Below are 24,225 nucleotides of genomic sequence, written 5' to 3' on the forward strand. Positions count from 1 at the left end.
ATGGATAATGACCAACAGTCTTTGGAAGAAAAGCTTCACATTACATAAAAAAAATAAAGAGAAAATTTTCTGTAATTGTTATTCCAATATAAAATTAAATTAGTATCTCTTTCTTGCACCTTTGTCAATAGCATCCTGGGTTTTCTTCTGCCCCTTACAAACATCTCTTCTTTCCTCGTTGGAAGACAGTATGCTTACCAGATCACCCTTCTGAACAATTTGAAATAAAATTCAGCACTCCAGTCTTTTCCTACAAATAGGGAGCTGATGACTACTAATGAGCAACACATTAAAAAAAAAAAATTAATAAAAGTATCTCAAGCTTTATGTGAAATTCACCTCTCTGGTTGATTCCATAGTCGCCTTTTCTTGTACTTGGCCTATGAATTCCTCAGTGCACTTGGTCTGAGAGGTATTATAAATTCCTTGGTGCTAAAATATGCTTTTGGCTGCCCAATTCTATTATTTGTCCTAGTTCCAAAGTTACAGAACAGTAGCTTGGGAACTGAAGCTGGGTTTCATATGAACAGAGTGCCAAGACCCTGACATCCTAAAAAATTCTCACAAGCCTGTCAGGAAACAACAGACTAAAAATGTCACTGTTTTCACTCACCATGCTGCATAAAATAGGCAGAAAGATGGTTATGGTTGCTGGATTACTAACAAATTCTGTTACCATGGACACCAAAATGCAAGCCAGCAGAGTTACAGCCCAGTAGGGAAGGCTGCTCAGGGAGAGCATTTGACGTCCAATCCATGTAGAGAGGCCAGAGGTCTGGGGAAAAGACAGAAGCACAAGAATTACTAAATACTTGGTATGTTTGTAAAACAGATTCTTCTCTCTGTGGCAGTTTGCATCAGCAAATCCCACCAGCAAATAAACAAAGTTTAGGTCCATGCTTTCTGCATTTCCTTTTGCTCAGTAAAGTAGATTTCACTGCAGTGTTTAATAAATAGCAAGAAAAAGACATATTGAGTGCAGGGAGTAGCTACCTACTACATTATGTGTGGGAAACAATTCTTTCCCTCAGTTATGTACAAACTTGTAAGTATCCACATCATGAATCCAAACTGGGGAGCATACAAAGGAATAAAAGAGCAGGTTGATACTATTTTTAGAAAGGAGGATAAAAAAAATTATCTGTATCAGTACCTTGCATCCAGCTGCTAAGGCATAACCCCCTCCAACCAACACTACAATCTCCCAGGGCATGGTCTTCTGGAAGTCCTTCCAGGTAATGATGGGCTCCAGGCTGTTAATGTCTGTTGACTTTTCACCATCTCCTATATCAAACAAAGTGAGTGTGTGACCAGTGTTATACTGCCCTTTTTGCAAAGATCTTCACATTTTTGCAAGAATGGAAATGATGGAATATGCATGGCACTACCTGAGAGAGAGGCAAAGAGGCAGTCCACAGCCTATTTCTCTGGCTAGCCTGGCCTCAGCAAATGCAGTGCATTAATTCCAAATATCCTGGCTTTCCCTTGGCTGCTCTGTTGATGTAAAGAGTTGTAAACCCCTGTGTTTTCATGTTACAGCTTTTTGAGGGACTGTGTGCCTCATGTGATACACATGTGCATATATCTGTAGACTACAGAGAAGGTGTTACAATGGGATTTTATTATCAAAGAAGGGCTATGAAGTAGGCCATGATGCTTGATAAAGTGCATTTAGGCCCCTAGATTTTATCTGAGGACATTAGGATTTTTAGTGCCTGAGTATTTTCTTGGAGGAGGAGTTAGAGAGTGTCATGTTTTCCTAAAATCTGTACAATATATGACAGTATAAAAATGTATGTTTATATACATCTATAACTCCATGTAAGACTGTGCAGACCATTCTACTTTTATACAGCACTGCTGAAAGCCTGGCACAGCAAACTGATCAAACCACTGAGTGCTACCCAAACACAAATGTGAAATAATCTCATTATCAGGAAGACTGTGAGAGAAGCATTGCACAAAATTGGAACATTGTCTGGGATTTTATGACCTCTTTTATGTTTATCTTAAGACATTACTGTGATTTCCACTGTATAAGTGATGATTTTTTTACTAGGGTTTATCTTCAGCTTTTTTTTGCATTATAGTTCTTTAATATGGAACTCCATCTGAACCTTTTCTAAGTTCAGTCCTAAATTTGAAAAACACTGAAGAGGTGGCAGTCTCAGATTCAAGACCTGTTTATCATCCTCTGAATGAGACAATATGAATTATGGCAAAGGAGAAGGAGGTCTGGTGTACGAAGGGCCGGTATCAGAGGAGAAACTGAACCCTGACTTACCAACATAAAAGTTTCTTCTTTGAATTTTTACAGACAAAAAAATAAATCATTAGACATTGAAAAATGTACCAGCTCTCTTTCTTGCTGCATCCTCCTCACCTTTTTTCCTTTTTCCAAAACATGGCTTTTTTGCTGGAATCAGGAAAAGCAGAAACCCAAGAAATACAGAGACAGTGGCATCGGTCCGGTAACCTTTCCTAGGAAAGAAAAAGCAAGGTTTTCATAAAAACACATTAACAGAAACACTTCCAATCCAGGTACATAACTCCAAGCACATTTCTGCAGGTGCAGTTGTATTTCCACATCTGAAGTAATACTAACAGCCCTCTAGAAAAATATGCCTGCATATCAAGGATACAAATTGGATTTTTTTCCCATTTGTTAAACTGACTTTTGTAGCCAACTTCAATCATTGCTCAACAATTTTTAACATTCTGGTTGAAAAAAAATAATCCCTTTTGGCTTACAAATCTATTAACTTGGAGGTACAGAAATATAGTGTGTTTACTAGAAGTAAGAAACAGTAAACACATTCTGGGGAAAAGCCAAACCCAAGTGATCCTTTAGAAATTAACTGTAGATTGATTTTAAATTAAATGTTTAAAACTCTTTCTGTAAAAGTATTTTGAGGAGTACCAGACTCCAGTGATCACCAGAAAATCATAATATTAGGAATTGTTTTTCTGTCAAAATTGGAATGCAAAGTTAATTTTATGCAATATAAAGAAAACTTACATTCAAATCATTTATTCTTTGATGTGCAAAGTGTGTTATAGTAAGTTTTAATGTAATTTGTTTCAATGTTATTTAAAATAAAAGAAAAATTATTTGTTTCAGTCACCATTCTCAGTAATATTTAATTGAATGGACATTTTCTTGATAAAACACTCTTTGTCAAAAATTTTAATTTCAATTATAGTTGCAATATATTCTAGTGACAACTTTTCTATGAATGCACTAAAATTTTTTAAGCTCAAAATCTGACCCTCCTATTCTTTTACATTTGAAATGGCTTAATTTACTTTCTCTAATTAGCTCATTTTGAATAATGAGAAAGAATGGAATTTGTCACTATATGAACAAACACAATTTAAGAAAAAAATCCTAATTTTTTAATAAGGACTCCATTTTTCACTGCTTTATTAAATGTGGCTGATGATGTCTTAGGGGAAAAAAAATATTGTAGAAAGTCGTAAGAAGCAAAGTTGTATTCCTGTGCAGTTTTTTAGGTAATTTTACTCACTTCTCAAAAAAAGATGACCATCCTGGGACAAAGCCAGGCTCACGAGTGAACCAAAGCAAGGTCATCAGGATGAAGAAGAATCCAGTCACCATCTCGGGATAGCTAGAAATAAAAGAACAGAGAAAATTAGGAAGTAATTCCAAGGTCATCTGAAAAGTCAAGAGCAAGTTCCAGAAGAAGTAAGAAAGTAGAGATTGACTTAAAAAAAAAAAAAGAATAAAAACCATATGAAAAATAGCAAGGAAGATTAGTTTGAATTAAAGAATTCTAGATTTGGCTCCCAGCTGGGAACCATCTAAACCCAGTAAAAAGTAGGCTAAAAATATCCATCTGTATTTGCAATTCAATCATTCATGGGCGAGACCTGAAGGAAAGTATTTCTAAATGCTTGTTTTGTATTTGCATTATTATCTGATTAAATGAGTTAACAAGGTGAAGCTCATATTAGCATTACACTGTAAACACATTCTCTTGCATTTTTTAGAAGGCTAGAAAGCCTAAGAGCAAATGACAATGTAAATTAGCACAGATGGTGCACACAAGGTGACTTGAGGATACTTGAGGTGGCTTGAGGATTTTTAATTTAGCATAGATTTAAATTAAGAATGATTTCAAGTTTAGGCTTATCCTGAACAACAGTCTAGTTTCAGAGTTTATTCTATTCAGGCAGTTGATCTGTCAACATTTCGGTTGAACAGCACAAAAATGTTTTGTGGAGAAGGAATTCTGTGGCATATCAGCCCTTTTGAAAATGAAAATCTTGCCAAATAATCTCTTCAAGAGACATTTCTTGCCATTATGCATAAAGATGGTGGGCAACTGGCAGGGCTGGACAACTGGTGGCCTAGGAAAAAGTCTTTGTTGAACTTCTATCCACTAAAATAAGAACGTGCCTGAATTAGGAAAAGGGGTCCTTTAGGGTTCAAAGACACAGCTTGACTCAGATGACCTTTGAACCCTGGGATAAATGTGAATCTTTCCTTTTTCTTCCTTTTTCCTCTGAAATAAATAAGTGAGTTACATGTTAACACTCATGCTTGTAACAAAGTCTTTGATTTTAGTTCATTTTTGCATTTAGTTCTATTTCTATCCTGGAAGGGAGGAAAAAGAGCCGACAGTTTTAGAACAAGCTACATGAGCCAAAGGCAACATGGAGGGCAATAGGAAAGGATAGTTCTGCCTAGAGAGGCAAAGTCCCAAGGAAGGAAGGTCTGGTTTACCTAACATTTCCCAGTTTCTTATATTCCTCTTGAATTCTTCTCTCTGACATTTCTTCCCGTTTGGTCTTCTTCTTCTTGCTCACAGAACAGGTCTCTTTAAAACTGAGATAGCACGATAAAATTAGTCAAGGGCATAAAAGAGGGGGGGGAAAAAAGTACTTAAAAAATCCCAGCAATGAGATAGACTGAAAATTCTGGTGTCAGGGACTGTTGGGACAAGATGTGACTGGGGCAAGGCCTGATGGTAATGGGAAAGGAAATTTCTGCGTGTGATATTTGATTAATCTGGTTTCAAGTTCTTTTAAGATTCAATTCTAGTCATAGCTGGAAGGTCCCCAGGGTGCTCTGACTAGTACTGATTGGTATCACTGAGCCATCTTGAGCCATGGCTGGGCTCCCTCTGCGTAGGCTTCGTCAAAGAGCTGCCAGAAACCTCTAAAAGCTACGGCTAGTTTCTATCATCACGTGGAAATATTGTGACAGAGGTCAGCTATCAATAGAAATTTTTAATGGGCTAACTATGCTTTCCAGTTGGATCAGGGTTATCCAACATATTTGGGGCCTGCTCTGGCTTTGGAGACCATATTTGACTTGAATATTCAGGATTCACAGTAAACAATGAGGGAAAACTGTGCTTGGGATCCCATTAGCTGCCACGACCTGTCTGCTTGTACTCACACTGTTATAGAAACAGCTGTTTCTAAACCAGGCACAGCCAGAAAAGCACCATATTTCTCTGCACCAGGGCAGTTGGCCTGGTGTTTTGTCCAGGCAAAAAATGCCTGTACTTCTGCTGGGAACATGAAAACACAAGCCTGTTTCCTAGCTGGGTGTATTGATCCTGCTATACATTTTCATGAATGTTAAGTGAAGCCCTTAGCTTGTTCAGTTTGCCTTTGTTCTGTAAGACAGCATGGACATTCTTAATTGAAATGAAGATGCTTTCAACTTCACTTCAACCCTCTCCTTTTCTTCTTTCCAGAAGTGTTACTTTGCTGTGCTTTGAGCCACAGATCCCTGCTTTTTCACTCCAGCTGCACCCTCTGTCACACAGAGGGGTGAGGGGATCTAAGCCAGTCTAAAAGAGGCAGCAGCAGGGACTGAAGTACCCTGGCAGCACAACTTTTATAGTTCTTTTAGGTGATAATAGGGGTTTTTATGATTCCTGCTATTTTAATATCTCATTTGGTACCTCACTAGACACCCAAGATGTAGCACTGGCCAAACCATGGACTTCAATCTCCCTCAATGTATTTGCTTAAGGCCAGACTCTCAAATGAATTTGCATTGCTCAAGATCCAGACAGGCCCTGTCTGGTCAAAAAAAGGACGTAACCAGGGTTTTCATTTCACTTTGGCAAATATGTAACACATTGTTTTAGCTCACTTAGCACTGCCTTTCATCTATATGTATTTTAAATTTCCTTGCAAACCTTTCTGTTAGACCAGTAAAATCCACCAGCAGGGAGAGAAGAGGCTGGAAGAGTCTTCCAGGCTGGAAGAGAAGAGCTATATGGTTTATAAAGACCAGTTCTGTGGTAACAATTCCACCCTTAGCTCTTCTTTGCTGACAAAGATCCTTTGATAGGTTCATTCTCTTTCACCTTTGGCCTGGTCTAGGGCCTTAAAGTCTGAAATTCTGTTCCATCTAAGCCAAGTAAGAACAGATTGATGACATAGGGCTTCCTAGGAAAATAACATTACGAGAATTCATTAAACATTTGTGCACAAGCATTAGGCAGCTGTTTCAACATGTTCTAAGTGTTTCCAGGCTCAGGAGGATGTGAAGGCAGGGTATTGAAGCCCAGCTCCTAACATAATATGTTCTTTAATGAACTGCGGTGAATAGAAGTCAGAGATTAAGGAGGCTTGGAATCAACTAGTACTTCTCAAAAAGTCAATAATGCTTCAGTCTCTGGTATTATTTAGAACAACATTAATCAGCATGAAGTCTTGGATGCAATGTGGAATTTCAATTTTATTTTTTTGTTAAACCAAATTAATTGAGGGTATGTTAGGGCCTGTTTCTTCTCAAGATTAAAAAAAAAAGTGGTGGAGGGAATTTATATTAGCCTTTTAATTTGGAACTACAAGACTCAGAGACTCACTGAGAGGGGCATGGGGCCATTCACCTCTAAATTACTTCAAATCTAGTCAAGGTCAGCAGCACTCATTACAGCACTCAGTGAGCAGAACTCATTATCAATTTAGTCATTGGCCTGGGTGAAATAGTGATGTCAGTTCAGTTCACATTTAAGAGTAAACTAAATCAAATTAAGGCCAATTTAATTCTGAGTAAATGTGTCTGCATCACAATTTATTGCAGATTAACTAATCCACTCTAAATGCACACATTTAGGCAGTTTTCATTAACTTTGTAAAGACAATATGTGGTACAATAAACTAGAAGATTGAGACTTTTTCTTATTTTGGGGCTTAGGGACTTACTGGTATTAAATGTATTTGTCTCAGGCTGTGAGTCCTTTCCACTTTAAAGAGTGGAAATATATATGGAGTCTGTTTACCTTTCATTTTAGCTGGTTTTACATTAATTTTGTTGAGCTGGAGGCAGATCTGACAAGTAACTTGTTCACTTGCAGTTATTTTTCTATCCATCTTTTAAACTGTGCTTTTCCAAAAGGACTCGTAACAAGATTTTTGGTCCACAAGGGAATGCTCATTGTCATAAGAGTGAAAAAAGCCCAAAACAGTTGAATGCTTAGTAAGGATTTCTATCAGCAATACCTGGGCACTTTAATCTCAAGCAGCAATTCTCTATACTGCTGCCTCTGCAGGGCAGCTAAGCAGTGAGATTTCCTCTGGTAATTGTTCTGGCAAGAAGAAGGAAATTGTGCCTTAAATTCTGTCATTTTCCAGTCAAAATGTCTTTATGAGACACGTCTGAGAGGAGCTACAGATGCCCTGCTTTTGTAATCCATGTATCTTGAACAACCTTCACTCACTTGTAACCCAAGAACAGCCAGTGCAGCCAGAACCAAGTCAGCACCAACATGATGAGGGAGATGGGGAAACTGAACAGAAACCAGGTTCCAAAATTCACCACTTCAGCTTTTGGGTACTGGCTGTAAATTATAAAAGAGGATGCGCGAGAAGTTAGAACAGTAAAGGGACAGGGACCTCCAACAGTCATAGTTGCACACACATCTCTAGGCATATATATCTGTCATGGCATGAGAGAAAAACTCCATCAGTTTGCATTTGCAATAGCTGCATTACCTGTGCAGAGTGAAACCAACACACTAACACTATAGCTCTCCAAACCCTTAACACCAGATTGTCTGGCCAGCTTCAAAAACACTTGGAGATGCCAGGAGTGAAACTCCATCCTTACCTGTGGTTTATACTAAGGCTTCTTTTAGGGTTGTCAGACTTCAGAATGATTTCACCCAGAATCTCTTTGTATGTCTTCTCATGGGCCACCCAAATAGTGGCTGCATTCTGCTGTGCTCTGACAAAGATGTTTGATGAGTGCTTTTAATGCAACTGTCATAAAAGCAAGATCTTGGAAAATTCTGTAAAATCCAAATCCTTGGATTAAGAACGACTTCTGAACTTACTCTTCTTTGCTATGACCATTTAAGAGAGAGAAATGAGGGATATCAAGGCAATAGGGGCAGCAGGAGGTAGTCAGAATCAGGTCTGAGCTTGGATGTGTATCTGTGCATGAGAAGTACCAGCAGTCTTCTGACAGAAAAACATTCACGTTTCTGGCATTGAAACATTCATGTCTTTGAGAGCCCCGGGCCTATGATAAAGGAAATACTTAGGTGATCAGAGAGCTGCTTCCCATCTTCTCTGAAGCAAATGTGTAAGGCCACATATCTAAGCTGGGGGGTTTTTTGAACTACATGTTGAGCAGCTGATTTTATGACATTTCTTCTTTTGTGAGTATTTCTTTCTCTTCTTTGCTATACCTTCATGGCTCTAGTGTTTACTTTTCCAGAGTGCCTGCTGCCTTCATGATAATCAGTATGTCAAATCAAAAGAAGTTGATGGAGAAACCTAAATGTTACCACATGCTGAGGAGTTTTTACTTTGCATGGGAGACAGACATGGGTATGTATTAACTTTCAAACATTAACCCTTAGTAATAACATTAGAGTAGAGAAAGAAGCAAATTTTCCTTCAGAGAGACTGTCTTACTAAGGTTCCTTGAGGTAGGAAATGACCCACAAGGATGACAATGACTCACCCACCATTCTCACCAAATCCCACTATCACTTACTTGTTGAAGTGCTCTAAGAATATGAGGCTGGTGGAGGTGCCAATGATGGTGGTCAGCCCCCCAATGGTTGCTGCATAGGAGATGCTCAGTGAGAGGCATTTGCAGACCATGTGGTCATGTCTGGTCTGGTACCGGTACTTGGTGCTCAGGCCGAGCTCCGGGGACTCAGGAGGCAGGACCAGGATCTGAGCCTGTGAGGGGACACATTCACAAGGAAAGCAGGTGATCAGAACACCAGCCCAGCATGCTCATACACCAGAGCGATAAGGGGCCCAGAGAAGAAACAGGTTTGTGTAAGAGAGGGCAGGTTTTTTTCTTCACAGGGGTTAACTGGGATCAGTCCTGGAAACCTGGCCAGGGGCCTGAAACTGCCTGGTCTGTGACAGAAATGTAGGACAAGCAGTAACCAGACTTCTGGCTAAGGTCTGGGCCAGCTCTGGGTCTGACTGGAATATCAGTGGGCCACTGAAAGCCTTTGAGGGCTGCAGGGACAGGATGCCAGCACTGCAGCAGAAGGAATTCATAATCCTTGAGGTTTAGGAGCAGCCACCACACAAAGGCTTGGTGAACCTTTCACACTTAAACTGGCTCAGAGCCTCTAATTAGAAATGGAGTTCCAGGGATCTCAAAACGTCATGGAAAAGGCTGGGCAATGGGAATATGGAAGGACAAGATGCCAGAAAGTTTTGCTCCAAAAGAAGCTTTCTTAAGTGGCAGGTAACTCTATAAATCAAGTCCTTGTACTGGGAAAAAAGGTACAGTACTTCAAGGCACTTCACATGCAACCTGTAATTTAGGATTGAGGAAAAAAGGCAGAAAGTGGTTCAAATAGGCTTGTTAGATTTACTAATTTGTATTTTGATTTATTTTTGCACTGTGAACACAAATTTGTATGTTGGTTTTAGCCTGTTCTTTGGTGGGCATAAACTTATGCCATTAGGATTCTACAAAATTGTCATCCAAACAGCAACCTCTTCTTGGATCCACTCGAGAGAAGTAGAAATACTAGAATGAATTGATTTAATGGAGAATTTTGAGGCTGGATATTTTGGAAGACAAAAAGGAGGTGGATACTAAGACAACCTAACAAAGTGGCTGAACAGATTAATGGTCCATGCCTGCTGCTTTTTTCATTCTGAGTAGGATTTTGTGTGTCAGGGGCTGTTGTTTTTGAGTTGGGCTATTTTCCAAGGAGGATTTACAGAAACAAAGTGGCTATTACAGTGAAATAATAAAGGAAACTCGTGATCACATTACTAAATATAAAGCTAGATGAATTGTCCCAGCCACTGGGGATGGGTCTTCTGAACATATCTGTGCTGGCTGCATCTAAATGGGAGCAAGAACTGGCAAAGGGCCAAGCCGTGGCTGTGGTAAGGTGATGGAAAGTGATTCCTTTCAAGGAACAAATACGAAACAGTGGGGAGCAGGTGGTATTTTGCCTCACCCCCAGGTCTAACATTTCCTTACCTGAGGTAGGTGCTGCCCATTGCTCGTAGAATTCATTGTTCCAATTGGGTTGGCTATCATATGCACACCATTCATGCTCTGCAAGGAGGAAAATGCCTTTGGATTAGCCTTTATTATGTTCCTAGGGGCACTTAGAATAGAATTTGTGATGCTTTGTAAAGGTACTGGGTAGCAGGTTTTGGGGACAAAGAAGGAAGAAGAAAAAATGGTTCCAAAACTACAAGAAAATCCAGCCCACTAAAAATCAGCTGTCAATTTTATGCTGGGGAAAAAAAAAGTTTAAACTCCTTGATTTTTTACTTTAAAGTGATTTTAAAGTCAGATTATAATGAGATTTGGTCTTCTTCCTCTGTCATGCAGGAGAATTTAAGAGGTCCCTTGAGCCTGTGACTTTGTGATATGTGCTGTAGCAACTGAGAAGTCGCAGCTGCAGAAGCTGGCAATGCCCAAGCAATAAAAGATCATACCCATATGATATGATCCCTATTCCAAAAGAATTTGCTGGAAACCATATGGAATTGTTAGTTTGCTGACTGGATCTCAGGATCTCCAGCAGGAAGTAAAACAAACTTATGTTGTTTTGTACTTATGTCGTTGTTGTTATGGAGCTAATGTTCCCCAATTGATTTGTGCAAGCAGGCTGACAGGTTAAATACAAAGCAGGACCGTCTGCAGTACATACTTTCTGCCAGTGACCACCACACATTTGAAATAAAAGAAACAGCAGTGTTTTTCAGAGCTTTGTGCATCTTGCTCAGCTGGTTCCTGCGTTAGAAGACAGTGTAGCTCAGAAAATATCACCTGTGACAATACCTTTGCGTGCATCAAGGAGCTGAAGTCAGTAGTAGTAGCACTAAAAACAAAGAAAGGAAAATATACTTTAAAAATGCCTGTTCATCCAGCTCCCGCAAAAGGCACACATCATGGGTAGGAGGGGCAACATCTGCAGGAGAGCTAATGCCTACTGAAATGCTGAATACTGTTTATTAGAACCTCTTATGTGGGCTCTTGGCCAAACAATAAGAGTCATTATTATGTTCCATAGTTCTATCTCTAGCTGGGTAGCAGTGCGGTTCCACCTCCGTGCAAAAAATAAAGGTTGTTTTCTTGGTGGCATTTACCCCGTTCTAGCAGAGGATTCCATTCTCTGTGGAGTGCATCTCCAAGCAATCCAGCACCACTGCTGCCTGTTCTAGTCAAGCCCCTCCTCTACCAACTTTTCCAATGCTGTTTCTGAGTACCTACGTGTACCACATTAAAGCCTTCCCTAAAACCTGTCCTGTGTGGCATGTGGATCATGCAAACAATCCACTGAATTTCTTTCCAGAAGATATGCTACTTTTCCTGCCAAATTCAAAGCTCTTGTTCGAGTAATCCTATTTTAATAATAGTTCTGTATGAAATATCCCACACATATTCTTCAATAGAGTTTAAAGGCATAATTGGCACAATGCCAATCTGAAGACTTAATTCTATATTGCATGGAAAATATGGCTGGGATAAAAAGAGGTAACAGAGGCAATATTGGAGAACCCAATTAGTCTCTAGACTAATGAGAAAACTATTTAGATCTTGCAAGTTAACTTAAAGTCATCAACCTGTACTGTTTGAATTATAATATTTGTTTTAAAGTTAATTAACATTTAAAGTAAAAAAATACTTGTTTCTCTTTTATTTTGAACAGCTGTGAACAATACAGAAGGAGCTCAAAAAGGGACTGTGCAACTTGTTCTCACACTTCATAAGATGGTCCTCAAAATTAGCCTATAATAAATTTTTAGGACATTAGCTTTGTATACTGTCTTGTATATCTTAACTGATGGTTAATTAGATAATTTGACAAAGAAATTAGTCCTTTACTTGATTTACCCTTTCCCCTTACTAGATTCTGCCCCAAATAGAGACCTAGTTGAAACTGTTAGTGTTTCAAACCTCTGAAGAAATTTGTCTCTATTTAAAAAATCCTTTTACAAATTTTGTGGGGGAGGAGGGGCATTTTTCTGCCTCCCATCATCTCCCTCCACCCTCCATTCTCATCTCCCTCTTAAATGCAGGCAGTTCAGACTTTCTTCAGGAATTCTCTGTAAGTGATTTCCTTCTGGATATGTCCTGTGAGCAGTCCGTGCTGTATTTGGATCCTCTCCATCACTGTTCCTTCAGGGGAACAGAAATAAAAATCTGTGCACAGCACTTTCTTGCACAGCACAAACACAGACTTCAAAAGAGCTTTCAAACCTCTACAAATATTTTCCTTCTCCCTAAAATATCCATAGTGTTCAAAAATAAATGAATACTGCAAAGTTTTAGTGAGATCCAGACCATTGCATTAATCCCACTTATCATGTAAGCCTTCCTTGTCAGTCACATGTGAAACATTCACTTGCAAGATTCTGCTTGCCCTTCCTGGCTCTACTCCTGGGTTCATCTCATTGCAACCTGTGTAGGGTTCAAATGTCCAGTCCTGTTGAACAGGGTTCATTCTTACTCCTCATTGATGAAGATAAGCTCCAGTGAAGGTTGGCCATGCTTTTCACCGAGACCTGCAACAAAGGAACAGAGAGCAGCCCTTGGGGTAAGAACTGAGCTGAGTCCCTGGGCCACAGCACTGGACCTGGAGAAGCTGCTACAAACAAAAGCTTGTCCAAACAGTCTCAGGTGCTCTCTTTATGCAGCATTTTATTGTTCTGTATTGTACTGATCATGTGCATCTGGCAATTAAAAGACTGTGATACCTACAAATAATAGACAAGGTTGGATGAAAAAATTTTCTGCCTGGAAACTGTAAAGTGAAAGAAAGGAGAGATCTTTTTCTTCCTAAACCTTTTCCTTCTGGGAAGGAATGAACAAAATGAACCTTAGAGCTCTTATCAAATTTTATTATGGGGTTGTCAAGAGAAAGCTTCTGAGCCTCTTCTAAATTTCCTGGACTTTATTCTCAGAGGTTTTCTCCCAACCCTGTAAAATCCTATGACCCAAAAGTTTATTACACACAGCCACAGCAGATCCCCTGATTCAGTATAGTTTCCCAGCTCCTGTTCTTCCATCACTTCTTGAAACTTTCTTTCATTTTTTGAAAGGAATATTAGAGTACAAAAAGAAAGAGTACATATCAGTGCTTTTGGCAGTATAAATCAGACAGATCTGACCTCGATAGAATTTGAATAATATGTATCAACAAGCCTGGTCACTGATAAACAAAAGAGAAAAGAGTGGCCAGTACTAAAAAGTACCTATTGGCTTGTTGTCTTCAGCAACGGTGCTGCCTGCAGTCGTGATGACCTCGCACTCCTCCTCAGCATTCACTAGCTCCTGGAGCACTGCCTCCACGATTGGCATCACCATGGCTGTGCTGGAGGTGTTGGAAAGCCACATGGAGAGCACCGTGGTGCAGCACATAAAGCAAAGGAGCAACCTGGAGTGCAGCACAGGAAAATACGAGGAATCGCAGGGGGAAGAAAAAGGAGGGAAAAATTTGTGAGCTTTCAGACTCTGAAAGGAAAGATGGGTGTGACAGATGCCCCAAACCAAGGTAGCTTTTGCCCATGGATGGGAAGATCAGAGAGGTTTCAAGCTGCTGCTGTCAGGCTCAAGCTACCCCCAAGCCAAAGGTTCAACTCACATGCCTGGCTTGGCTCCAGCCATCATCACCATGCGCAAGGCAATTCTCTTGTGGAGATTCCACTTTTCTACAGAAGCTGCCACACAAATCACGCCCATGAGGAGCAAAGTTGTGTTCTTGAAATATTCAGCAGCCACCTGCATTAAGGGCCAGAGGGAATCAGTCAGTTAAAAAAGCAGTAACTACTCTACACAGAAAGCATGCTGAATGAGAAGAAATATAGCCTTGCGCATTTTTGCTCCCTGGAGTAAGAATGACAGGGAGCTGGAGAAAATGAAGAATTCATAAATCAAAATAGTCTCTCTAATCTCCTTCTTGTTGTGTTTACAAATAAGGTTCTCTACCCTATTGTTTATAGGCTTCTCAGTTTTGAAGAGATCAAGAGAAATGTTATTTTTTTCTAGCAGGATATTCAGTGCCTGCAGTAAATCAGTCATACTCAACTAGTCTCAGAGGGAAACAAGCACAGGCAAAACTGCACTGAAGGCAGCTTACTCCTGTGCTTCATCTGCTTTTTCATTCTGGACATGTTTTTGTCTATCTTGCTTATATTTATTCTGTTATGTTCAGCTTTTAGGCAAAATGTGGCATCCCTAGAACCTACAGCTTCAGAAAAAAAGTCCTGTGGGACTTGCTCTTTGAGTGCGATAAGAAATGGTTGGTATATTGCTGCAGTGATCCACAAACCCTGTGCCAAAACTTTTCACATTGGAAATCCATTTCCACTTTAAAAGTTCCAAGAAGAAGAACTTTAATTTAAAGACGATGAGCAAAACCCATTAACTGGTTCACGAAAATATTAAGAGACCACCTCCAAAGCAGAAATTGTGAATGTGGGTCTTGCTAAAAAAATGAGAAGATATTCTGTTAAGCAACTGCAAAAATGGCAAATTAAGCAAACCATACAATTCTTACACAAACACACACACATACTTCTGTAAAAACAAACAAAATGGGAGAAAATAAAAGTTGCAAACAGATGCTTGGGGTCTAGCAAAATTTTTCATTTAATTTTGATGCAATCCTTCCTGTGGATCCAAAAATGCTGTTAGCAAGGAATTTTCCTGCTTCTTTTAAACCATGGGATACTTTTCTCTCTCACGGAAGATAACAGCAGAAGTTCTGTAAACCATGAACACCTGCGACCTTGTAGAACTATGTTTATGGTACAGTAGAAAAATATTTTGACAATGGATGTTTTAGGATTTTAGCCAATCACCCCAAGGGGTGGCTGGTCCTTTGTCCAATTAGACTATGAAGAAAAAAGTCTATAAAAGAGTTTGTAAAATAATTAAATAAATCAATCTTGCTGCACAATTCCTGCCTGCTGGATCTTCTCTCCTCCTCCCTATGGCTGCGGGACACGGTCATATCGAGAGTGGAAATACCTTCCTAGGCTGTTACTGGAATATTTTTCTAAAAACATAACTTCTTCAGTTTAAAACTACTCCTCTAACCAAATGTAGGTGCCAGCATTTAAAAACAATTAAGAACAGAGGAAGCAATAGTTTTTCCTTTGTCCTCAGTTATATTGATGCTCCTCCATAAAGTGCAAGAATGACACTAATGTTATTTTGTGAAATCTGCAACAAGTTATACATTTAATAACACTTATTTAATAAATCCCTGTGGTGACCTAAATAGATTTGGCAATCATAGTTGTTTGCCAGAACTTTTAAATATCACCTTTTTGGCTTTCTTCCACCGTCTTCTTTCTCATTAACTTACTTTATTTTCCTGCTACCTTTTCAAAAAATAATGAGGTGAATGTAGGAAATCCATCAACCTGGCAGAGTGAAGAACCTGTTTTCTTTTTTTTTTTTCCTTTATTCCTTTTACAGCCATTTTGGAGAAATAAGTGAATGCTAATAGTCTTATTAACACCAACATACATATATATGACACACTGAGTCATGTTCTTAAGCCCCTGTGAGTAATTTGTTGCTTAAATAGTAGTAATTTTCTAGGCAAGAGTCACTCCTGAACAGCTTGGAAATACTGCAACATCATCAGAGTTGTTTATTTTTGAATGCAGGGGTTTATTTCTGTTCCTAAAGCAAATAATACATTCTTTTCAGCAGTCTTACTGTCACTTTATTTGATATTACACTGAATTTCTCTCAGGCTGCCATTAAATTTTCCTTCTCCAGTGTGCTGCCAAATTTTTAATGAAAATGTTAGGAAGAAAAGATTGTGAAAATACCGAATTGTGTTTGTATGAAAATGCATCTAATTTTATTACAAAACTTGGGGGAATAAGCAGTCATAAAACTCTTGGCTCATGCTTGTCTCTATCCATTTATGGGTATTCCCAGTGCTAGATTGTGAGAGAAATCCAACAATTTTATGTTTGCTACATATACTTCTGCAGTCTTATCTGTATTACTTGTCCTTAAATGTGCTGTCCCCTCATGCCCAAATAAAGAGATAGAAAAAAGGAGGGGGGAAAGAAGTTGTAGACAAAATAAAATAAATTATTGGCATATAAAGAAAGAAATTAACATTCAAAAAAAACTCAAGTAAGCAAATTCAGGCCTGGTCATAGAGACTTTTTTGTACAGCTACTCCTTTGCCTGAGAACTCATGGCTACAATGCAGCACTAGGTTACAGCTTTGAAAAAGGACTAGACATTCACCTGGATAACAAAATTATCTAGTTTTTTACAGTAAATGGTAACTGGTTTTAGCGTATGTACCCTCTTGCCTTATATGACATCCACAGCAAATACAATTGGAAGGAAACTTTACAGTGTGTCCTGTAGCTGCTCTTTACATGGATTTGAGGAGGGGAAAGGTGGGATCCTGTGGAGCAATAGGTTGTGATGCAGCAGTTGAAAGGATGGACATCCCTCCTGCCTAATATAGCCTGTATTATATCCTCTATTGATCTTCTGTCGAAGAAAGAGCTGGTGGGACGCAGTTACCCATGATGAGATGCACACTGTTGCAATTGCTAGGTTTAGTTTAGCAGGCTGCAGCTTTCCTGAGAGCTCAGCAGAGCTGCTTAGGGCAGTGAGACCATTTCACCCTCCCGTAGTCCATTTTGGACGGCTCTGTGGTTTTGCTCTGGTCAGCTATCAGCCTTACAACCAGTGATGGCAAGGGAGGCGAGAAGGGTCTCTCCATGAGGGTTTAAGAGGATCTTTTAATAGTTACATCTTGCCCCAGCTACCCCCAGAGTCAGAGAGACCTTGTGACTGGGGTGCAGGGGGTTTTGTCAGGGGCTCAGGGGCGGTACCTGGGCGGGGTTAGGGTACAGGAGCAAATAGGGAGAGCCCGAGGGAGCGGCCAGGGCTAGGGGCGAGGAACGGGGGGTGGGGGGAACCATGTGGGCTAGGAAGAGCAATGGGTAAACAGATTGCTACAGTACGCTGCTTCCTCCCATACCTCTAAGCCTTGCTACTGCACTAACATCAGCATTATTCAAATAATTAGCTGAGAGTAAGAATATTAAATGACAAAAATGAGCAACGGTCTGACCTCGCTGGACTTCATGACTCCAAAGAGAGGGTAGAGGAAAGCAGGAACCAAGGCTGCTGCCCCAAGAGGCACTGCTTCAGAGACCCAGTACACAGCTGTCACCACAAGCACGTAGGCACACGAGGCTTCCTGCAGGAACGAAGCGCAGAGGATGAGTCTTACTGCCCCACCACATGCTGTGGGAGATCTGTGAACTCACCCATGGGATTCTTCAGACTCTGGGTGCGTGGGTCTAGAAAAACCAAAAAGGACTGTATTGGGACCTCCAAAGGTGCAGCTGTTTGGGTGTGAAATCTTGGCTACCATCTGAAAAGACAGCTTCTGAAGATTATGCTAATGAGAATTTTCACATATAAGACAGGACAAAGCATTGGGATAAGCCTGTTTATCAGCAAAATAATGGCTTCAAGTGTATTTATAAATTTGTTTGATTTCCATAATCCAATATTTACCAAGCATTCAATCATGACTGCTCAGATTAGACCTGTTGACCTGTTATCTCTGCATGTTTTTGTCTCCAGTACCAGACAAAGACAAGAAGTGTTACTTTTCAGGACCAGATGAGAGCATTCATATTTGCCATAAAACTGCCTCGTAGTTATTTTGGGAAATGCTCTGGGAACTTGTGGTTTGTTGTTGTTTTTTGTTTTTTGTTTTTTTTTTTTTTAACAGTGTGCAAACACTTTTGTTAGATGATTTTATTTGCTCAGGTAATTTCTAAAGACCTTTGGAAGAAGACCACAGACCTGCAGGGTTGGAAGCAATGGGTGAATGGAGTTAATGAAACAAATTTGCTGCTGTCCAAGGTTCTGGTAGAAAAAGGCATGAGAGCATCATGCTGAGCAGTCATGGGGAGCTGGGGTATGATGGAGAAAAGTGCTATCTGCTGAATACTCTTACAGGAAAACACAGCTAGTGCATGGAAGTCTTCTGGTCCATTTCTATGATATATCTTTATTTATTGCACTCCTTGGAGTTCTCCTTAGGCTCAATTTGCTATCTTACCAATAGTTTCTATACTTAGAAACCTCTGGATATCTGCCGGTAATAATTACAGAAACTACCCTCAAGAAAAGGTTTTTCCTTTCCTTTTCTCAAGTTTGAAGCCAAGTCCTGTACTGGCCTAACCTGCATTCTATGATAGTTAGTAGGTCTGCACTGATTTACTCCAGCTATAAATGTACCCATTCTTCATTATGTACCAGACGTTGCATATGAATTTATCGAGTCATGTGGAGTCACAGCTCACAAATGGCTACTGTTTAGAAAATTCCCTGTTCACAAATGCTATTTGAGTCTCTTAAAATATAAATTCACTACTTTTGTTTCCTGGATGGATGACTTCTAAATAAAGCAGCTTTCAAGAGGTCACACAAGCAATTCTCACATATCCCTGTGCAAATCAATGAGCATGTTTTTACATTTCATTGTTTTTCAATCACTTTTGTGAATGAGGTGGTAAAGCCTAGTGAAATTATACAGGGATGTGGGTTCAATGGAATGAATCAATAGCTTGTATTTAAATTCATGTTTATAGGTGTCATTTTTACATTACCTCTAGCAAAGAGCTACAATCAACTGTTGATCTTTTTTTTGAAGTACTGCTTAAAGTAATAACAGGCAGAACACAACCCACAGAGAAAGTTAAGATAGATTGATATGTATTGATTGCTTTACTTGAGTAAGAATTGCAGCCAGGGTTACTCAGAAGCTTGGATTTAAATATTTAAATGCCAGATCCCGCTCTGTTTCAGAGAAGTGTAACATTAAACACTTATATTTCAACAAAGCCAGGGTAGGTTTATATCAGATATTAGGGAAAATTTCTTCAGTGGTAGGGTGGTCAGGCATTGGAATAGATTGCCCAGAGAGGTGGTGGATCCACCATCCCTGGAAGCTTTCAAAGGACATGTGGATGTGGCCCTCGGGAATATGGTTTAGTGGTGAACACAGCAGTGCCGAGTTAGCAGTTGGACTTGATGATCTTAGAAGTCTTTTCCAGCATTAATGATTCTATGACTCTGTGATTCTATTAAGCAGGGCCACCAAAATAGCTGAAACAAATTTAGAAGAAAACCTAACTTCCTTTGAGCAGATAGACTCCAATTACTTGAGAGGTTATAAAGAGTATCTGAAAGGCTGTTGGAGAAATTTAGCTCTGGATTAGCCAACTTGCTGCTCAGTCACTTTTAACTACATTATACTTCAAGGTTAATATTCTACAGAGAGCAGAGCATAGGGCCATTTTTGTGACCTAGTGACTCTGACTCATATGTAATTTTTAACTCATTAGCTTCTGCTAACAAACTGTTATGTTGCATGGGCTCTGTATGAGATCCAGCAGTTGTCTGAGGAGAACAGTAACTTCTAATGAAAGAAGAATCGGTGATTTTTATTTTAAAGCTGTGCAGATGTAAAATCCAAGGGGTATGTTTTGCCAAAATTAATAAAATTGCTCTCATCCTAACCTGAATCTAAACCATTTTCTCACTCCAAAAATGCACTTCTCTTTAATTTCTTTGAGTAATTGTTTGTTACTTTTTATTACTCCTCTCTGTGTGGCAATAAAGTAGGCTGATAGTGAAAATGGAATAGGACAAAGGGAAGTTGCATCTCTACCAAAACCTTACTGGGATGGGCACAGAGTCTTTGTGTTCCCTACAAAACAGGCTGCAATCATTTTACAAAATAAACACCCTAAAAAACCCTCCCATTTTTAAATGGTACAAAACTGTAAGTGAGCACTGGGAAAGCCAAGCTTGCTAATCTCCACTATAAACTTAATCGGCTTGTCTGGCAACTTTATTTATTTTTCTCTGTTTCCAAGAGAAACCATATTAATCTCTTCTATTCAATTGAGCTGAATTTATATATTTAATTAATGGTTACCAGAGCTACTAAGTACTAGACTGAAGCAGTGGCAGTATAATTTTAAGTGTTTCACCCTCCTCATTTGTTATACAGCTGAAAATTTCTGTTAAGCCAGCCTCAGAGCTTGAAGCAGGGAATAGGAAAATGTGATGGCTGAAGGGACTATCATCAATTTATCTGTCTTCAGTCAGTCCCTTAGGTGGAAATAAAAGAGGAGCTGAAAGGAAGCTGTGGCTAAAAACTCCACACTAAGGGTCATGCATCAAACTATTGTAACTAAAATATCCAAGGATCTCAGAATGATTAAAAGAAAGAATAAATTCTGTGTTGGAAATTTGCCCACTTAAAGGTGTGCATTGCATATCTTGCATGCAGAGGTGTGGTTAAGCTCTGCAAAGAAGTAGTCCAGCCTCTGGAATAACATCTTTGATTTTATGGGATCATGCTGAAATTCCAGTCTTTGGCCGGTGTAAATAAAACCAAAGGTGACTGAAAGGATGTCATCTGTGGCTCTTCAGAGCACGTTCTGTGCTTTAGGGTCCATTCTGCTGATTTGGCATATCGGCATGTCAGCATCCCCTGATACTGCAGGTCTCACAGCTCTGCCAGCTGCTGACTTTTGAGGAGCAATCCAAACTGATCCTTGATTGGGCACAGTGTGGCCACAGGAACAGTGGTCACAGAAAGCCTGTTCTCAACTGACTGAATTCATGTGGCATGCCTGATGGTATCTCTGGTGGCTTTATGACAAAAGAAAAAAAAAAAAAAAAAGAGGATAAAGATTACAAAAAAGAAGCAAAAATGCTCACGTCACTGTGAACAATGAAGGAAATAAGGACAGAATGAAAAAGACCCACAGTTTAAGGCAAACACTTTTTTTGACCTGAAAGACATTTATGTGTGTCCAAACCTGTGGTACAATTTCAGTCAAAACTCTGGAAGGGGAAAAAGAATTCAAGCAAATTTTATCAAATTTATTTTTCACCCAACCATTTCTTGTCACAAAATAATATTAAAGAAGCTGTGGACTTTATTCCCATTAGCAGCATCTAACAACAATTCTGAGTCCTTGTGCTCCCTTTGATCACTCTTGCCACTATACATGTAATGCTCCTTTGACGTTTGCAGAGATGTGCTGGTATCATCAAAGAAACTGCAAGCTGATTCCCTGCAGAAATGCAAATATAAATGACCTGGTAATTTCAATCTCTATAAAAAAAGACAAAAAAACCTAATATAAATGTAAAAATACCACCATGTGAGCAGGCATCAAATTTAATCTTCCCATTTAAAAAGTAATCATAATCAATGGGTTGTAACAAAGTAAAATCTACACAAAGGCACTTGAATAGTGTGCTGTCAGCTGAGTTTACTTGGTGGTGTTGTTTTCTTAATAGCACTATAAACATTTGTCCAGCTCTTGGTCAGACTCTCAGCTGTACTTTACCCTCTGTGGTCACTCACATATGTACAAAGTGGATGTAAATCACCACCAGCTGGATTTTCACATCACTTTGCAGTAAAGCAGCATCACAAGGTGCAGAGTAATAGTGCAGAGGAGCTGGTGCTGTACAACAGTAATTCTTGGAGCAATCCTGTCAGTGAATTCCTGCTTCAGCATCCATATGGTGCTTTACAATTCCCTTGGCTGAGCATGTCAAGGAGCATCTCTTTTCATGTCACCCTTCCAGGGACATGGGGGGAGATTAAATCTTTCTGTAAAACAAGCCTCTGTGAAAGGGTGAGCCTTTCTGTTCCCTGAAGAGCACAATTGTCTGTCATTCATTCCCTCTCTTGAGGTAAAAGAGATGAAAAAGTATTGCAAGAGACCAGCCAAGATACACTGACGTTCAGAGCAGGAAAACGTGAAACATACAGTTCAGTGGTGCAGGAACATTTCCTTTCTATGAATCCTGGTTATCTTTCTAAACAAAATATTACTGTTTTGTTTATGAAAACAGCTATACAGTTCCTAATCCTTTGCATTTCTATTTGATAAAGGAGTAGTATTCATAAATCCCCTGATACTATAAGGAAGAATTAATCTTTAGCAGGGCAGAGGACGGAATGGAAATTACTGCACCTTTTGGACAGATTTATGTCTAGGGCTATGGGGAAGGACAAGCTGCAGATTTTTAATACATTGCAAATATTGATAAGTTAAATATCACCACCTCTATAAGGTAGGAAAACATTGCTATTTTATGGGTTACAGCTGCAGAGATGTGCAAAGAAAGGACTTTACCATGTGGCCAAGGTATTCAGTAGCTCCAAAGCAGAGTCAGGAACACAGCTGCACTCCCTTTGCCTGGTCTGTGTATTAAGCACAGGATATTCCCTCCTTTGCATTGCTGTGTATGTCTCTGGGCCAGCATTTATGAGCCAGTGTCAGCTGCAATGTCTCAGCAGAGGCACCTCCACCTGCTCTGGAGCAGTCAGTGCCATGCATTGCTACCAAGTCCTAGTTCCTGCCTCACCTGAATTGCTGCCTTATAAATCCACACTAAATTGAAAGTCCCTCCATGCATACTTATTACTAAAAAACTAAAGACTCTATAAGTATTCCTTTTAAAGACCTCTCCTTAAAGAAAATTTCATGGATGTGTTTGTTCTGTTCCCCCTTCCACACAGATATTATTTTAGAAAAAGAAGAGATCCAATATTTCTGCTTTAAAACAGTGCTTTACTAGCTTCACCTGGCTCTTCAGCTCTGCTTGTGACATGACTCAAGGTACCCCTGGCTCTTACCATGATGACTTCTCAGTGACCCTCACAGTCCTTCAAATTTGAGTCTTTGATTTTTCTAAGATCTGTGTTTCTTGAGGTCTTTGTCTTTCTTTTTGCACACTGCAAGCTTAATCAGCAGGACTACCTGCTGCACTCAGAGGCTTTGCTAAAAAGAAAATGAAAATGTACTTACACTGCTGGGGTATATGAGCGGCAGAGGAAGAAGCAGAAGTGGAATGAGAACAACGAGCAAGAGATTTCTGGATCGGAGAATCTCCTTCATCACTGCCATACTCTTTCACTTCCTGGTGGCTTTCTCCTCCTTCAGATTCTTCTCTGGTTCCTCAGATGTTCCAATTTTCATGCCACGTTTTCCTTCACCTGTGCCTGCATTTCCCCAAAAGATCTCTCAGCATCTCATCTCCTATCCCCACAGTCACCTAAAATATCTTTCTTAGTTTATTTGTTCTCCAATCTGTTGTTTTGAAAAGGTTTATCGACTACAAAGACATTCAGTTTATGTAGGGCTCACCACCACATCCAAATTATTATCACACCATAACATGCAGAGATTTGCAAGTTGGAGCATAGTGATCTTTTGACAAATTTTCTTTTTTATTCAGACTCACAGTTGTAGATGTGTTGTATCCTTATTCCCATGTTTTATAAAGTTTTTTCTTCCATCATCTAGCGATGTGGTTCCTGTTTTCATAAATCAGGTGAGATATGTTTTGGGCTGCTGCTTTTCCTTCTGCTTGATAGTCTGAAAGTCTCATATACAGGTCCTTTTCTGCTGGAAAATTACTAAACCAAACAACTTATTGTTCAGTGCATAGAAGTAAATTTTCAGGTACTTCTTCTTTAAAGAAAAGACTGAACCCCCCCTCCATTTGCAGCTCCTTCGGATTTTATTTCTTTGCTTCTGTTTTGTATCTACCTTTACCCTACTTTTGCCTTGAGCTTGGAATTCACAGGGCAGTAATTCCAGCATGGATTATACTTGATCTCAAGACAAAAACTTGTTAAAAAGCTACAGGCAACTCTAATTCACCAATGAGGACTGCTG

At 39.5% G+C, this 24,225-nt stretch overlaps 1 protein-coding gene across 2 annotated transcripts in view; it reads right to left on the reverse strand.

The window, feature by feature from the left end:
* Nucleotides 1-24,225, reverse strand: part of SLC13A4 (solute carrier family 13 member 4) — a 27,590-nt gene extending 3,365 nt beyond the window's left edge. The window contains exons 1-14 of one of the 2 annotated variants that reach the window (XM_017740012.1): nucleotides 23,353-24,225; nucleotides 17,562-17,690; nucleotides 14,082-14,218; nucleotides 13,693-13,874; nucleotides 12,948-13,002; nucleotides 11,264-11,315; nucleotides 10,463-10,540; nucleotides 8,993-9,183; nucleotides 7,710-7,829; nucleotides 4,748-4,849; nucleotides 3,528-3,629; nucleotides 2,384-2,481; nucleotides 1,154-1,284; nucleotides 614-775 (exon numbers count right to left, since the gene is read on the reverse strand). In XM_017740012.1, coding sequence (XP_017595501.1) covers nucleotides 614-775; nucleotides 1,154-1,284; nucleotides 2,384-2,481; nucleotides 3,528-3,629; nucleotides 4,748-4,849; nucleotides 7,710-7,829; nucleotides 8,993-9,183; nucleotides 10,463-10,540; nucleotides 11,264-11,315; nucleotides 12,948-13,002; nucleotides 13,693-13,874; nucleotides 14,082-14,218; nucleotides 17,562-17,690; nucleotides 23,353-23,451 — 1,638 coding nt within the window. In that variant the 5' untranslated portion in view covers nucleotides 23,452-24,225. The remainder of the gene's footprint in view (nucleotides 1-613; nucleotides 776-1,153; nucleotides 1,285-2,383; nucleotides 2,482-3,527; nucleotides 3,630-4,747; nucleotides 4,850-7,709; nucleotides 7,830-8,992; nucleotides 9,184-10,462; nucleotides 10,541-11,263; nucleotides 11,316-12,947; nucleotides 13,003-13,692; nucleotides 13,875-14,081; nucleotides 14,219-17,561; nucleotides 17,691-23,352) is intronic. The other variant, XM_017740013.1, reaches the window with a different exon arrangement.

The sequence above is a fragment of the Corvus brachyrhynchos genome, unplaced genomic scaffold, assembly GCF_000691975.1.
Source record: "Corvus brachyrhynchos isolate BGI_N302 unplaced genomic scaffold, ASM69197v1 scaffold27, whole genome shotgun sequence".
NCBI classification, from domain to species: Eukaryota; Metazoa; Chordata; class Aves; order Passeriformes; family Corvidae; genus Corvus; species Corvus brachyrhynchos.